The 14846-nt window shown below is 39.3% G+C and overlaps 1 protein-coding gene across 16 annotated transcripts in view; it reads left to right on the forward strand.

Annotated features, from left to right (window-relative positions):
• The window catches only part of LOC119009836 (protocadherin-15-like), a 201995-nt gene that overhangs the window by 114786 nt on the left and 72363 nt on the right, over window positions 1–14846 (forward strand). For all 16 annotated transcript variants that reach the window (XM_037081506.1, XM_037081507.1, XM_037081501.1 and 13 more), the window contains 4 exons: window positions 109–237; window positions 11945–12064; window positions 12188–12373; window positions 13809–14045. In XM_037081506.1, coding sequence (XP_036937401.1) covers window positions 109–237; window positions 11945–12064; window positions 12188–12373; window positions 13809–14045 — 672 coding nt within the window. The remainder of the gene's footprint in view (window positions 1–108; window positions 238–11944; window positions 12065–12187; window positions 12374–13808; window positions 14046–14846) is intronic.

The raw sequence follows: 14846 nt of genomic DNA on the forward strand, positions 1-14846 counted from the left end.
TGTTAGATTTGGAGATGGGAAAACTTTCTGATTCTAGTCGAACACGTTACAGCGAACAGAATACAGCTTCAGATGTAATAACTCAAGTTTGTCTGTCTGTATATGCAGACCTCCACTGCGACAGTGAACATCGTGGTGACAGATGTAAACGACAACGACCCGCAGTTCGATTCCTCACTGCCAGTGAACCTCACTGTCATCGAAGAGCAGGACAACGCCTACGTCGGACAGGTCAAGGTAGGAAGAGGCAAACACACAAAAACAAGGACAGAGAAGCAGCACACCTCGTGTTTTTTTTGTTAATACATTCTGATGGTCTGCACTGCGTTAAGTAGTCTGTGTGATCATGAGTGCAGCATGTTTGTGTTTCTATGCTTATTCAGTCATTATGCGCACATTCATGACTCTGCACTTGTTTGAGCTTTTCTATGTGTTTCTCCACGCTCTAATCCTCTGTGACATGAACAAAAAGCCAATTTAGATGATAATTTATCTCGCCGTATCAATAATTCCTGACTGCGCATCTGCCATTTTACATGCTCTCCCACTGTGTCGGGCCACATAATTGCTGATTACACTTCTACGCTTCTTTAATTTCTCCAGCGGTGTAGATTGGCATGTTTTGAAACTATGTAGTCACACAATTCTTCTTGTTGATCGTAATGTCTTACTGTGAATCCTGTTTCTGTGAACCTGACATGAGGTCACCATCCCGAAAGAGACACTTAATTACTTAAACAGGTGCCTTTAAGACTCATCTACATGTATTTGTCTTCCGCTATGCATTCTCTTCAAACATAAAGATTCACAGAGGCTCTAATTGAATTCATCTCTTATAATCTTTTACAATGGGGACCCGAGTTCACTCGCATAACTTTGTAAACCTTGGCAGCTTTGTAATTAGGTGTGTTTGCTATTATACTCAGAGGGTGGTTTATAGATGCATGTTCGTGTGTCTTTTCATATTTGAAGGTAGACAGGATACAAGGGACTGTCAGAGTTCTGTTCAAGTGTTTGTCTCCTTGAGCATGTGGGAAGGACAATGTCTACTTGGGTTGAATGTTTACCTCTAATTCTTGGTAATGCAACACTCATCATAAATTGATCTCAAACATAGAACTGCAGATTATTAAACACAGAATTGAATTTTTCTCATTTTTGTTTTCATATCCCAAGGATGTTTTTGTTTTTTTGTAGAACAATTCCTCATTAAAGAATATTGTCTTAACTAGGTTGTTGCAGTTTTTTAAGAAATGTTGACATTACAAAATCGTTAGAGCCGTGTTGTTGTTTTATTCACTTAATTGCAGGGAGCTATTTTAGCACATATAGTAACTGATAGAAACTGATGCAGCTGTAAAGTTGTTCAACTTGGTTAATATTTCAAAGAATTATTCAGTTTTTCTCTTGAAATTTGGAAGATTTCAAACAATGCAATCATACCTTCTGTAAATATGAGAACAACATAAATGAAAATGTAAAACTGTGAGGAAAGAGAGACATGATTGATAAAAACAAGCATATGTAGCTGGATCCCTTCTTAGCTGTGTGGGATGCATTTTCACCTGCATCAGCACCCTCGTCTCTACTTAACCACAAAGACTCCTGGACTTCTTCCAGACCTAATAACTGACTCATGTATTCCCCAGACAGGGGTCATGGGTAAATCTGACACTTTGAAAGGCTCTGATCTTTAAAGATGCTCCCTCGGTTGGATTTGCTCCAAGCTTAATTCATAGCCTTTGTACACCAGTGTCTGGGGGTCTTTGATCAGTCTGACACGTTTCCAGGCTCTAAATGTTAATCATGCTTCTTTAGGTGAATGCTAAGGCTACTCTAAAATGGATATATGACCCTTATATAGCCATGTTTAGGACTTTGACCAAACTTGAATCTTAACAGGTACCAAACTTTAAAGTTGAATTCCTTTTTGTTTTTGGGACAATTGGGCATGTTTCCAAACTCATAAACCCAACCTTCCCCTAAAAGAGGACATTTCATCACAAGCGTTCAAAATTGTAACTTTCACTCAGACCTTGGGCATGTTCCAAATCCAACATCCAGAAACCCACCCTAATTTTCAGAGAGGGCACTTTAAAGTATTCCAGTCCTGAACTTCTTCCCTTTCAAGGGCCCTTGGATATCTTCCAAACCAAAACAGACGGCATGATCCCTCAGTGGGCCGTGCAAGGCACGACTCTGGGCCTCATTCCAAACCAGGGTCCCTACCTGTAGGTATTAAACAGATTTCTGGAAGAATGAATGGACCTGACCTTGGTTTGCTGATGCTGGTAAGGTGGAGAGAAGGAGGGAGGGGAGAGAGTAAGACATGCATGGATGGCAGAGAAAAATGGGACTAGGAAGTGGGGAGAGGAGTAAGGGGGTGGAGAGATGAGGAAGAGGTAGGGATGCACTGTTGAATCAACTTTCAGGAGTTAAAAATATAGTTTTGGTAGCATAGTGAAGAAATGTGCTGAAGAAAAATGACCATCAAATACATATTTTTGCTGTGATAACTAATTTTCTGATTATGATGTTGTGTAACAGCTAGCCCTTTAGACTTTTTGATTATTGGTTGTATTTGAGCACAACCTGAGGGCAAATGCTTTATTTGTATTATGTGGTGGCTAATATAGAGGCAAAAAAGTCATTCAGTTCAAATTTTTTTGAGGTTGTGATGACTTCACTGACACTGACTGTGTCAACAATACACAAAGCAGATGGATGATATTTTCTCCGCAGAGACAGACAAGGGCCCTAAAAAAAAAAAATCCAGCAATATGCCTAAAGAGCCAAATAACAACAATGCAATTTTACAAAATTAAACAAAAAGTGAACAAACCTTTCGCGTAACAATTACATTGAACTGGTTGTTACCTAGCACAAATTAAACCTTTCCTCTGGTATGCATGGACTAAAAAGGGTGCTCACTTGTCATTAGGTTTCACGTCTTTGTCACACTGAATGGACGCTGAGTAACCAGCGCCATTTCAACCAGAGTCTTGAGGTTGAGCCTGCAAGCACTCGCTTGACTGGGAGGAAATCCCACAGCATGTGCTCCCCTTGCACCAGCTGCATGGCTGCCCCCCTCTGTGACCCGTAGTGATCATAGACGTGCTTCAGGCCTCCAGTTCGTAACCTGTCAACATGCCGTCAGCCCCTGGACAGCAGTGTGGTTATTGACAGGGTTGCGTGTGAATTACTGACATTACTGTAGATCGCCCTCAGTTTTAATCTGTCATAGTAATGGACAGCCTTCAGATTATTCTGTCATTGTTTAAAAAACAATCAGCCAATGACAGAAAAAAAAAACAATTGTGACCTCAAATCCCCCCTGTCTGAGAGTAACAGTGGCCAGATCTCATCGTAGTTCTTTATTTCCGTTTTTGCACTAACTAGAATAGTCAAAAACAACTACTTACCAGGAAAAACAGCTTTTGAATAATGTCCATGTCTACGGCTTTACAATCTGTTGTCAAATATAAATTGCTGGATTTAAAATCTCATTGGCTACATGATGCATCAGTCATCATCAGCATTAAAAAAGCATTCACGATTGCATTTTTTTTTCTTTCTTTTTTTTTTTTGTCATTTTGTCACAATTTAATCATGCAATATGCCATTTTGTCCCACATATGTGACTGAAAGGGATCTAGTGGACATTTGGGAATATGTTTAATGCACAAATGAAACACCCAGACACAAAACTTTATACATGCTAGTTTGTTAGCTTGTTTGTCTGCTTGTTGATTGAACCATGCTGATGTGGTTTACCTTGAAATGGTTTTCATGAACAGAATCACGAGAAGCTTTCTTAAGATGTACTGAATGATTATTCACATAGAATGAGGCACTGGCCAAGTTGCTTAGCTGTGTTTCTATTGTTTTCGCAAAGTAGTCATACATGCCGCTTAATAGATTAACACCACCTCTGGTCACACCTGAATTTCGGAAGATGAGGCTGTATCAAAAGAGCCGCTGTGTTGCTTCAGAAATCTGACATTTTTACCAAGCGAGCTGCCTCTTCATCAGTCTGAAGTTTGGTTTGTTACTCTAACACTGGGTGATTTTCCTGATTTTCACACCTTCAACCACAGACAGGGGAATAAATCAGTGAAATCAACTGTTGCACTTGGATGCTGGGATGAAAAAAATTGCAGACTGCTGGTTGTTCATGGCGTGACTCCTTGTCCCTACAGCATGGTTGTTTACTCTCCACATGTACTGTCAGTGGCTGCACAAAAATGCCTTTGTTAAGACTAGCTGTAAATATTGTTTTTCTTTCCTTTTGAAAACTCTTTTCAAGTGAGGCAAAAGAAAAAAAGATCTTTTGAAGGGAAAAATTCCTCAGGAAGTTGACTAGATCTGTGTCTCTTCAAAGGAGTAGCATTACGAAGCACTTTTCCATTTGCCACAACGGCATTTCACTAACAAACAAGCAAACCAATTATTTTAATAATGAAAAGATAAAGAATTTGAAATGCACAATGTTTTTTCTGTATTTCATACATAGGAGTATTTACCGTGGCTGACTCCATAAACAACTTTCTCCAATCTTTTTGATCTCTGACATCATAAAACAAAGATGTGTCTGCTTGCAACCCCTCAACAGTCACGTATGTCTGAAATAGTATTTTTTTTTCTTGTTTTGTTTTGTCTTTTTTTTTATTCTATTGTCTAGCTGCCCAAGGCAGTTAAAATGATCCAAAACTTTACAACTAAGAAGCAAAAATATAAGAGGAGAGCCTGAACAAATAAACACCTGCTTTAAAAGAGTCAAAGTTCCTTCATTATCTTCGTGTTTATCAGCTCTCAGATTTATCTTGGTACCCCTCGCTCTACAGCACACCCTTCAAACACATAAAAAACATAGTAAGGCAAGTACATATACATCTGGACGTCAAGTGTCATTTATATACGTGTACTGTATATGTATGCATGGAGGACTGAACCTGCCAAAATCAGAAGTAAATAGATAATCTTTGTCGCATTTTAAAATGAATGAATGATATTTTTATTTTTGGTGCATTAAATGCCATAATTTATTTCTTCAACCATTTATATATTTCCTTATATATTCTGATTTGGGCAGCTTCAGTCTTCCAAATTTGTGGAGAAAAGTGCAATATACTAGTCCAAGATGTTATTTTTTGTTCATGTATTAAATCAGTTGACATGAAGTTTTGGTACGGGTACAAAATGAAGCTGATGTGAATTTAGTTTAAAAGAAGAAATGACAGAGACAAACCCAGATCACACACACACACACACACACTCTACAACACAATATAGGAGTAAGACATAGGAGTATAGGAGTACTAGAGCGATTGCTTGTCTGCATGCGTAACTCACTGAAGAAAGATGCCCACACTGTAATAACATTTCAGTATGTGGGGTTTTTTTTGTTTTTTTTTGTTTGTTTTTTTCTTTTGGGGTTCAAAGAAAGGAAATGTGCTCAGAGACGAGGGGGGGACCTCAGTTAATTTAGTTTCAGTTGCAGGTATTTCTCTCGCTGTATCTAGAGATGAAATTAGAGGTGGAGGTGAGAAAGTGATGAAAAGAAGTACGAGCACCCAAACAAGGAAGGCAGTGCTAGAGATTGCGGAGATGGTGATATTTGAGGCCTTAATCTGCTTTTGTGTGTGTGTGTGTGTGTGTGTGTGTGTGTGTCTGTGGGTGTGTGTGTGTGTGTGTGTGTGTGTTGAAAGGCAGTCGAAGTAACACAGCTGAGACATTAATCCTATTGTGTTCCTGGCTTTTAACCGTCTGGCAATGTAATTATGCTGAGAGAACTGTGAAAAAGACAGTGAGAGAGGGACAGATAGATAGAGAGAGAGAGAGAGAGAGAGCGGGAGAGAGAGAGAGAGAGAAGATAGAGGCTGAAAGTCACACACACTTTCCACACTACCTAACTCCAGGAACTGCAGACATCAATATGTTTGACATCGAGATGATTAATCCAGCCTTCTATCTAAAGGAGTTCATCCAGAGTCTACAATGCACTGCCATGACAGGTTTACTGTAGCTGCTTGAAGGAGGGTTTAATGGTCGATAATGTTTCTCTGTCATCTATCAAACATCTGCCTGTTGCAAGATTCTTTATATTTCATGTAGGCGGCAGAAAAATCATGTCAATTCATCTCTCTTCAGTGTTCTCGTTCAGTTCAGATGGCTGAACCGCAGGGTAAAATGTTCAGCTCAACTCTCACAAAATGATGTGAAATCTAAACTGCGCACTTTTGTGATGATCATTTAAAATAAAAAAATCAACCTTCTTTTGATATCGCTTGGAAGCAGCTACAACCAACTGTTTCTCTTCCTCCTCTGGTTGGAAACGTTTAATGAGGTTTCTCATGTTTGTCATGTTTCCAAATTTTTTTTTGGTTAGACACAACTTGCATATGGTGTGGCTCTAGTCCATTTCTCTAGTCCTTTAACTTCATAGAAGCCAATATGCTTCCACGCGCTTGCTGTAGAAGCGGAGGCTGCCCGGTTGAATGTTGCGCTCAGCCATCTCATGTTTTTTTGTTACGTCCGCACCATCGACTTTCCGGGCACTGCACTTCTGCAACTACGTGTTCCGCCTCTTGTGTTCCGTCAACATTACGTTGTCAATTAACATTTAGAAAACCGATTTTTGATTTTTGTAAATCAATTCAGAATCATCCACGATGCATCTAAGAATTAATTACTTCTCCCACCTCTAATAACATGGTCGGTATATCACATTAGAAGTTCCACATCAGGTAAACACTATCCATCATCAAAGACTGTCCACCTCTCCTCTTCCTGTTCTCTGTTGGCTCGGAAGACAAATCTGCCTGTTGAGTGTAACACCTTTATCCATGTTGTGGCGGCGTTAGGTCTCTGTGAAGATGTCGGCACATCAGTCTCTGATTTCCTTAAATCGCCTGGATTAGCATGACTTGCCAACTCTTCCTCTTCTTCCTGCAGCAGTGTTGAATGGTCAAAAAGATGCTGTGGGCCAAGCTTAAGTTTTCCCCTGTTTCTAATCTTCATGCTAAACTAAGCCAGCAGGTTGCTGGTTATGGCTTCATTATTAGCATACAGACATGAGACTGGTATCTATGCCCTCTCATCCAACGCGTCATCAAAAAATGAATAAGTTTTGCCCAACTTTTGCCTGAAGAGAGAAGAGTCACATTGAGCGTCAAACACTGTTTTGCATGGGTGTTATTGTAGAAATACAAACATGAACACACACATTAAATCTACATCTACAAAACGTTTACAGCTGCATGTTCACAGAATTGCAAAATATATCTTTTCTCTCCTAGCCCTCTTCCTTTCTTTCTCACTTTCTATTGTCTCGCTTTTTGTCCAAGGTGTATTCTGTGCCTCCATTCTCCAGACAAGCCAAGACCATCACCCCAAAAACTGGATACTACATTTAAATTTACAATAGATTTACACCTTGATATTGTTGAATCACTGAATACAAATGACATTGAAAGGGCTTTATTCTTCTCTCGCACAGTCTACAGAACTCTGGCCAGAAACAAACACATTTCTTTAAGTCCTAATAGTCACTGAGCGAGATGAGCTGAAACTTTAATGATCCAAAATTGGGGAAAATGGGTCACTGCAACAGCAAGAAGTGACACAGTTCAGCAGATAGAGTGGAATATGGATATGAATTGAGCAGTGTGGGTTATATAAACATATTAAACTGACAGATGAAAACTGCTGCTAAAAATACAATGTTCATTATTCAAATTATATAAAGAAGAAATTCCAGTCTTTACACATTATGTGATCTACATTTTGTAAAACATAACACGTTAGTTTTGACATCTTATGTTTTTGTCAAACTACTATTCGTAAGCACAAGAATAAAAGTTTAATACACCACATTAGTTTCAGGTTACATGCATTTGATTTGACCATTTGATCCCATATATATATATACAGATTATATATTTACAATTACATAAACATTGTGTTTGAAATTCTTCACTCCACTTTCTCCACCCACTGTTGCTTCTCAGCTGATGTTACGCTTGCATTCTTCTTTTTGATTGGGTTGTCAAGGGAGTGCACCCAGATATAATTTCTTCATTTTCCTTCTTACTGCTTTAGCTGAATTTGGCTGAAAGATTTCATGCATATGATAAGTAAATTTACTTTGAGTAAAACGTCCTCTCTGCCATACATAACTTGTCCTAAGCTGAGGAGCTCCAACTTGAACAGGCAAACTAAAAAACTAAAGTTGAACTAAAAAACTTGCGACATAAACTTCCAGTAAGAGATTCTTCTCCATGGGGCATGATCATTTAATTGGATTCCAATGTACTCATCATCTTATATTTATCCATGGCAATACTTTAACTATTCATCTAGCAGCATCATTTGGTCAGAGCAGTCAGCTGACAGTTGATGCACATTACAGAAATATATGAAATCAGGAAACTTGTCTATTTCTGTTATTTTCTGCCACAACTGTAAGATTAAAAGTTATATAGTTCAACACGATAGTCAAATGTTCCTAATGTGTTCTCTTATGTACTACACAACAGTGACATCTCTGACTAACTGCTAGACCGTGAGTCCATCCGGGTTGGAACCAATTTTGACTTTGAGCCTTGAAATGTTAATATGCTGCCTTGGAACTTTTTGAGTGGTTCTTGATTTGGTAAAGGGTTTAGTGGAATTCAGCTTTGTTCACCTTCAGTCACCTTTTTGAAACCCTTGTTTGAACAACTTGCTGTTTCAAGCCTTTTAACCATGAAGGCATTCCACAATACTTTAGTCCTGTAAGACCTCCAACAAATAAGATGTATTGTCCGCAGACTGGTTTTGATTTTGCCCCCAGTATCTTTTTTGTGCCTCCTAGAAGTAACCTCAGCTATGATGTTACCCACAAACATGCGCAGAAAGAATACTATTTATTCCAACCAGAGAAAAACAATCAGATCAGTCTCTTCTAGCATATGTATTTACACAAGCCATGTTTATTCTGACTTGGCATGTATTCTGATTATTAGTGGAGTATTAGACTCCATGTAAACACAGCTGCTGGTGAGCATGTTGGTATATGACAATAAACATTTAGCTCAAACACTTATGCCATGGTTAAGTGTTGTCAGGCTGCTTTGTCTCTTGTTTCACAGTGTTAACATGCTTTTATGACTGTGTTCACTTAATCTCAAATTGATTTCATTATAGTCATGGTAATATCTTTGGTCTTTTTCTGACAAAATTAACATTCGCACATAATGTATGCAAATAGTATGCTAAAGGTTATCTTTAGTCATGAGGCAGTCTCTGCTCTTAACTATAATCAGCTTCAGACTCATTTTGTTATGCCAAAGCCCTGACAGCTCAAGCTCTAACTGATAACATTAAACATGCACACATGCACACAGTTTTATTACTTTTACCCACAAAACATGGGTATGGAAATTATTTTGAAACCTTTCTACTAACCCTGACAAAGAATATATATATATATATATATATATATATATATATATATATATATATATATATATATATATACACTATATTACCAAAAGTATTCGCTCACCTGCCTTTACTCATTCTATGAACTGAAGTGCCATCCCATTCCTAACTCATAGAATTCAATATGATGTCGGTCCACCTTTTGCAGCTATTACAGCTTCAACTCTTCTGGGAAGACTGTCCACAAGGTTGAGGAGAGTGTTTATAGGAATTTTTGACCATTCTTCCAAAAGCGCATTGGTGAGGTCACACACTGATGTTGGTCGAGAAGGCCTGGCTCTCAGTCTCCGCTCTAATTCATCCCAAAGGTGTTCTATCGGGTTCAGGTCAGGACTCTGTGCAGGCCAGTCAAGTTCATCCACACCAGACTCTGTCATCCACGTCTTTATGGACCTTGCTTTGTGCACTGGTGCACAGTCATGTTGGAAGAGGAAGGGGCCCGCTCCAAACTGTTCCCACAAGGTTGGGAGCATGGAATTGTCCAAAATGTTTTGGTATCCTGAAGCATTCAATGTTCCTTTCACTGGAACTAAGGGGCCAAGCCCAGCTCCTGAAAAACAACCCCATACCATAATTCCTCCTCCACCAAATTTCACAGTTGGCACAATGCAATCTGAAATGTACCGTTCTCCTGGCAACCTCCAAACCCAGACTCGTCCATCAGATTGCCAGATGGAAAAGCGTGATTCATCACTCCAGAGAACGCGTCTCCACTGCTCTAGAGGCCAGTGACGGCGTGCTTTACACCATTGCATCCGACGCCTTGCATTGCACTTGGTGATGTGTGGCTTGGCTGCAGCTGCTCGGCCATGGAAACCCATTCCATGAAGCTCTCTGCGTACTGTACTTGGGCTAATCTGAAGGTCACATGAAGTTTGTAGCTCTCTAGCAATTGACTGTGCAGAAAGTCGGCGACCTCTTTGCACTATGCGCTTCAGCATCCGCTGACCCCTCTCCGTCACTTTACGTGGCCTACCACTTCGTGGCTGAGTTGCTGTTGTTCCCAAACGCTTCCATTTTGTTATAATAGAGCTGACAGTTGACTGTGGAATATTTAGGAGCGAGGAAATTTCACGACTGGATTTGTTGCACAAGTGGCATCCTATGACAGTTCCACGCTGGAATTCACTGAGCTCCTGAGAGCGGCCCATTCTTTCACAAATGTCTTGTTTCACAGTCTGCATGCCTGAGTGCTTGAATTTATACACCTGGGGCCAGGCCAAGTGATTAGAACACCTGATTCTGATCATTTGAATGGGTGAGCGAATACTTTTGGTAATATAGTGTATATATATATATATATATATATTCTTTTGAGGCCTTTTAGATCCAAAAAGCAACGTAAGCAAACGTTAGCCCCTCGTACACGCAAGCTGTGTTAATATTTCCTCTGTTCTGCTCTCCTCTGCTCCGGTCTCATCTATTTTAATGCCCCGAGAGTGCTGATTGGACAGGATGAACAGTCAGAGAAGGTGAAGGGAACAACGAATAGCAATTTGTCACCTTCTCAACACCTCATTTCATCAGTTGAAACAGATGATGTGGAGATTTGCTTAGTGTGACTGTAGTCCATGAATAAGGTGCAATAGTCAAATGAAAGTGCAACAAAGGAAAAAAAAGAGACCTTGTTGTACTTTTTTCACAAGTGAAAATTGAAACTACTGTTTGATTAACTCTGGAACAGTTAGACAAGTGCTACTTTTGGATAGGGAAATTAATTTCTCCAGACAAGTAACATTAAGGGGGAAAAAAGAGAGAATAAGAGTTGAGAGCAGCAGAAATGTTGACAGAAAGAGAGAAGTTTACAAAGGTCTATCATTGTGAGCTTTTCAACACTTCTACCTGTAAAGTTTAGATTTTAGACCAGTGTCAAACCTACAGACAGGAGCAATAACATGAGGATAGATAGGAACTAAAAGTAGCAGGGAAGGAAAGGCAAAGAAAGTACTTACTTAGATGCAACCATGCTGAGGTGTGAACAAGAGGACAGTGTATAAAATGGTGTGATGAAAGTACTATACAAAGCCAGAATGTCAGCGCTAATAAAAATGACTTGCTGATGCATACCCATTTGACAAAAGCTCCCTGTGTGTAACTGTAGGGCGTTGATAATTCTCTTCCAAGTAATTTTCCAGTCTTTCTCCCGCTCATAGTGAAACGCACATTCACTCACACTCACACACAAATACTGCTAATATTTCAAATTCCAGAAGAAAAGCTTTTCTTTATTAACAAGTTAACAAGATTGGGTGAGGTTCAGAGTTTTAACACGTGTATATGTTCACATACATACACACACTTCATTCACACCTTTAGCTTAATTTGAGGGGATTTGTACTTTTAAGTCGAAGAATAATTCACCTAAAAGTCAGCATGATGACCTTGCATGTCAATGCGGATGATTTGAACCTTCAGTCCTCCTTTTTCTCATTGCATGTCCTTTCTGTGTGTCAATGTTTAGGCTACAGACCCAGATCTGGCTGCGAGCGGTCAGGTCCATTATCGGCTCGTCAACCACCAGACGCTGTTCTCCATCAATGCCACAGGCGCGATCAGAACTGCGGTGCCATTGGACAGAGAGGTCAGAGAAAGTCATCCAGTAGATATTCTTAGATTTCACATGAATGTCATAGCTGTATAATGCAGTACAAAAAAAACAAGATGGTTGTAATCAGTGGGACTGCGATTCTTTGTCATCTTAAAGGTGAAAGGCCACTACTTTCTGATCGTTGAAGCCTCGGACGGTGCAGTGGATCCACGGCGATCCAGACTAACGCTGTCAATCACCGTTCTGGATGTAGACGACAACAGCCCGATATTCACGCAGCAGACTTACAATGTCAGCCTACCAGAGAACAGCCCCAAAGATACAGTCATTCTACAGTTAAAGGTAAATCTAGAGTAAACTCTGTTACTGTGTGATGTTTTTCTGCTTTACTTGAATTATGACTATTTTAAGGTAGACAAAGGCAGTTGTTATATACATTTAAAATAGTGCATGCCCCAAAAGAGGAACAATTAAATGATTCAAACTTCCATTTAGTCAGTGTCTCCAAGGTGTTGCATGACAGTGGAGAAAACTTGAAAATGCACATATTTTGGAGCTAGGTTTTAAAGTTCTTTCACCAAAGACTGAGGCTTTTTTTAAAAAATTTGTATTGAACTGTTGCTTAGAGTTACCTTTGTCCCTTTCTGCCCTTACAGTTGTTTGATTAATTCATTGTACAGCATTTTGTACTCCAAGTACAGGAAAATGACATTCTCTGCAAACCCTACATATGAAGCACATCCATTTGTAAAAAGGAGTTTCTCAACTAGTCCTTTCTCATCTGACAGGCATTTTAAACTTCTAAGGGGTACCGTATGTTTATTTAATATGCATTAAAACCTTGGTCAGGCTGTACAGAGACACAACTAAAGACGTAAAATGTATCATCATTAGTCAATTATTTCATTTGTATGTTGCTACTTTAAACATCTTTGTAATAACCTGGACAAAATGTACTCATTACTTTTAGATGATGCATAACAAATGTATAAAACATTACAAATGTTAAAGCCAAATAAAGTGCAATTAAGGAAAGCAACAAAGGTCAATAAACAAATCGGCATCCACTGTGTTATCATTATGTACACTTATTAAAAGCTGGTATGGTGATGTTACCTCCTTATCAAATGATTACACTTAATATCGAAACATAGTGTCTGATAAATCAAATGAAAATCCACAATGAGACAGTTGTTTAACATGTGTTTGATATACTTAAGCACAAAAACTGAGCACTTGAGATCAATGTTCAGAGTTTGAACTAGTTTAAATCAAGTCCACTGTAGGTTGAAACTGAGCCCCAGAAATTTCAGCTCTGTGAAAAGCACTGCAAGGCATCAGTCCAGTCAATGAGACTCATCATTATAGTCGTACTCAGAGTGATTTATCTGTGTCTTCTTTGAAATTATTCCAGCCAGTACTAGAGATCTCAAGACGTCAGAATTTTAATTTGACAACACTTGAGGACACGCTGAAATGTGGATGAATGTCAAAAAGAAAAAAAGAACAGCCTGTCCTTTCAACCTCATATTCAAATAGTGACAAAAAAGAAATAAATTCAGACCACCAGCTGGACCATAAAATTTCACCACCACAAGCAGTTAAGACGTACCAGCTCAACACAGACCTAATGAAAATACTACAGTCTGCTCTGTCCGTAGCACTGGCATATTGAGATTCTTGTCCCTCTGGTGAATATGAAAAATTCAACTCTCCATAAAATTCACAAGGCAGTGACATTACTTTCTTTCCCTTCTCACTCCCTGATTCTCGGCAGGCGATAGACGCTGACCTTGACTCCAACCTCACATATCGAATCAAAACTGAAGGCTCGGACCAGGTGATTGCAGAACTTTTCCACATGGACCCAGTGACCGGAGAGCTGTCGGTTCTGAAAGTTCTCGACTACGAGGCTCTGACTGACTCCAACCCGATATACACATTCAGCGTAGAGGCCATGGATACAAAGGGAACAATGCCTCCTGGACTCGCCTCTGTTACTGTCAGAATAATGGTGGGTGTCTGGGTACGAGTCAGTTTGTTTAAGTATGAGGACAAACAGTCTGAAGACAGAAGGATGACTGAGGTCTTTTATTTCACCACAGGCAATGTGGAATTTTAGATTTTAGTCGAAAATGGTTATTGTAGTCAAATAAATTGATCTTTTGTATGTTCTTTGCTGCCAGGGTTAAACACTTAGCCAAAAATGTATCAATTATTGGAGAAAGTAAAAAGTTGCTTTTTAACACAGCATATGCAAACAAACAAGCTATTTCATAGCTTGCTATCATTGGCTGTCGGTATTGTGATGAGCATAAGTGGTGGTGCAGGCAGCATTGCTTTTGCTTGCAACTGGGTTTCAGTGCAGAGCAATCAACCAAATTATGGTTTATTGTCAGTGTCAGATATTGGTTAGCCTGGGAGGCTCATGCTTGATTTGCTCTGGCGGGTCTGTCTGGCGCCCCTCCTGTTCAGTCAAATTTCCCTCCGTCATGGATTGTGTTCACAACCATTTATCTTCTGAAGGGCAGGTTTGATACATGACTTTCCATACAGTCTTTAAAGTGTAGTTATTGTTATTTCATCTTTTTGATTTTACCAGGAACTTCCATTAAGATCAAGATCTCTTTTGCAAGACGGACCTGACCAAGGTCTCGTCTTTGGCTTGATGTGAAGTTTTTTTGAGTGGCAGGGTTCTGTTGTATGAAAGAGACTAGTTCTTAGTAAGCAGTCATGTATTTTACCTTAGCACTACACCAGAATCTTAACAATCTTAAGGTAAAATAAGCAATCTAATTGCTTTAAAGGTTTTTTC

The sequence above is a fragment of the Acanthopagrus latus genome, chromosome 20 (genome assembly GCF_904848185.1).
Source record: "Acanthopagrus latus isolate v.2019 chromosome 20, fAcaLat1.1, whole genome shotgun sequence".
NCBI lineage: Eukaryota > Metazoa > Chordata > Actinopteri > Spariformes > Sparidae > Acanthopagrus > Acanthopagrus latus.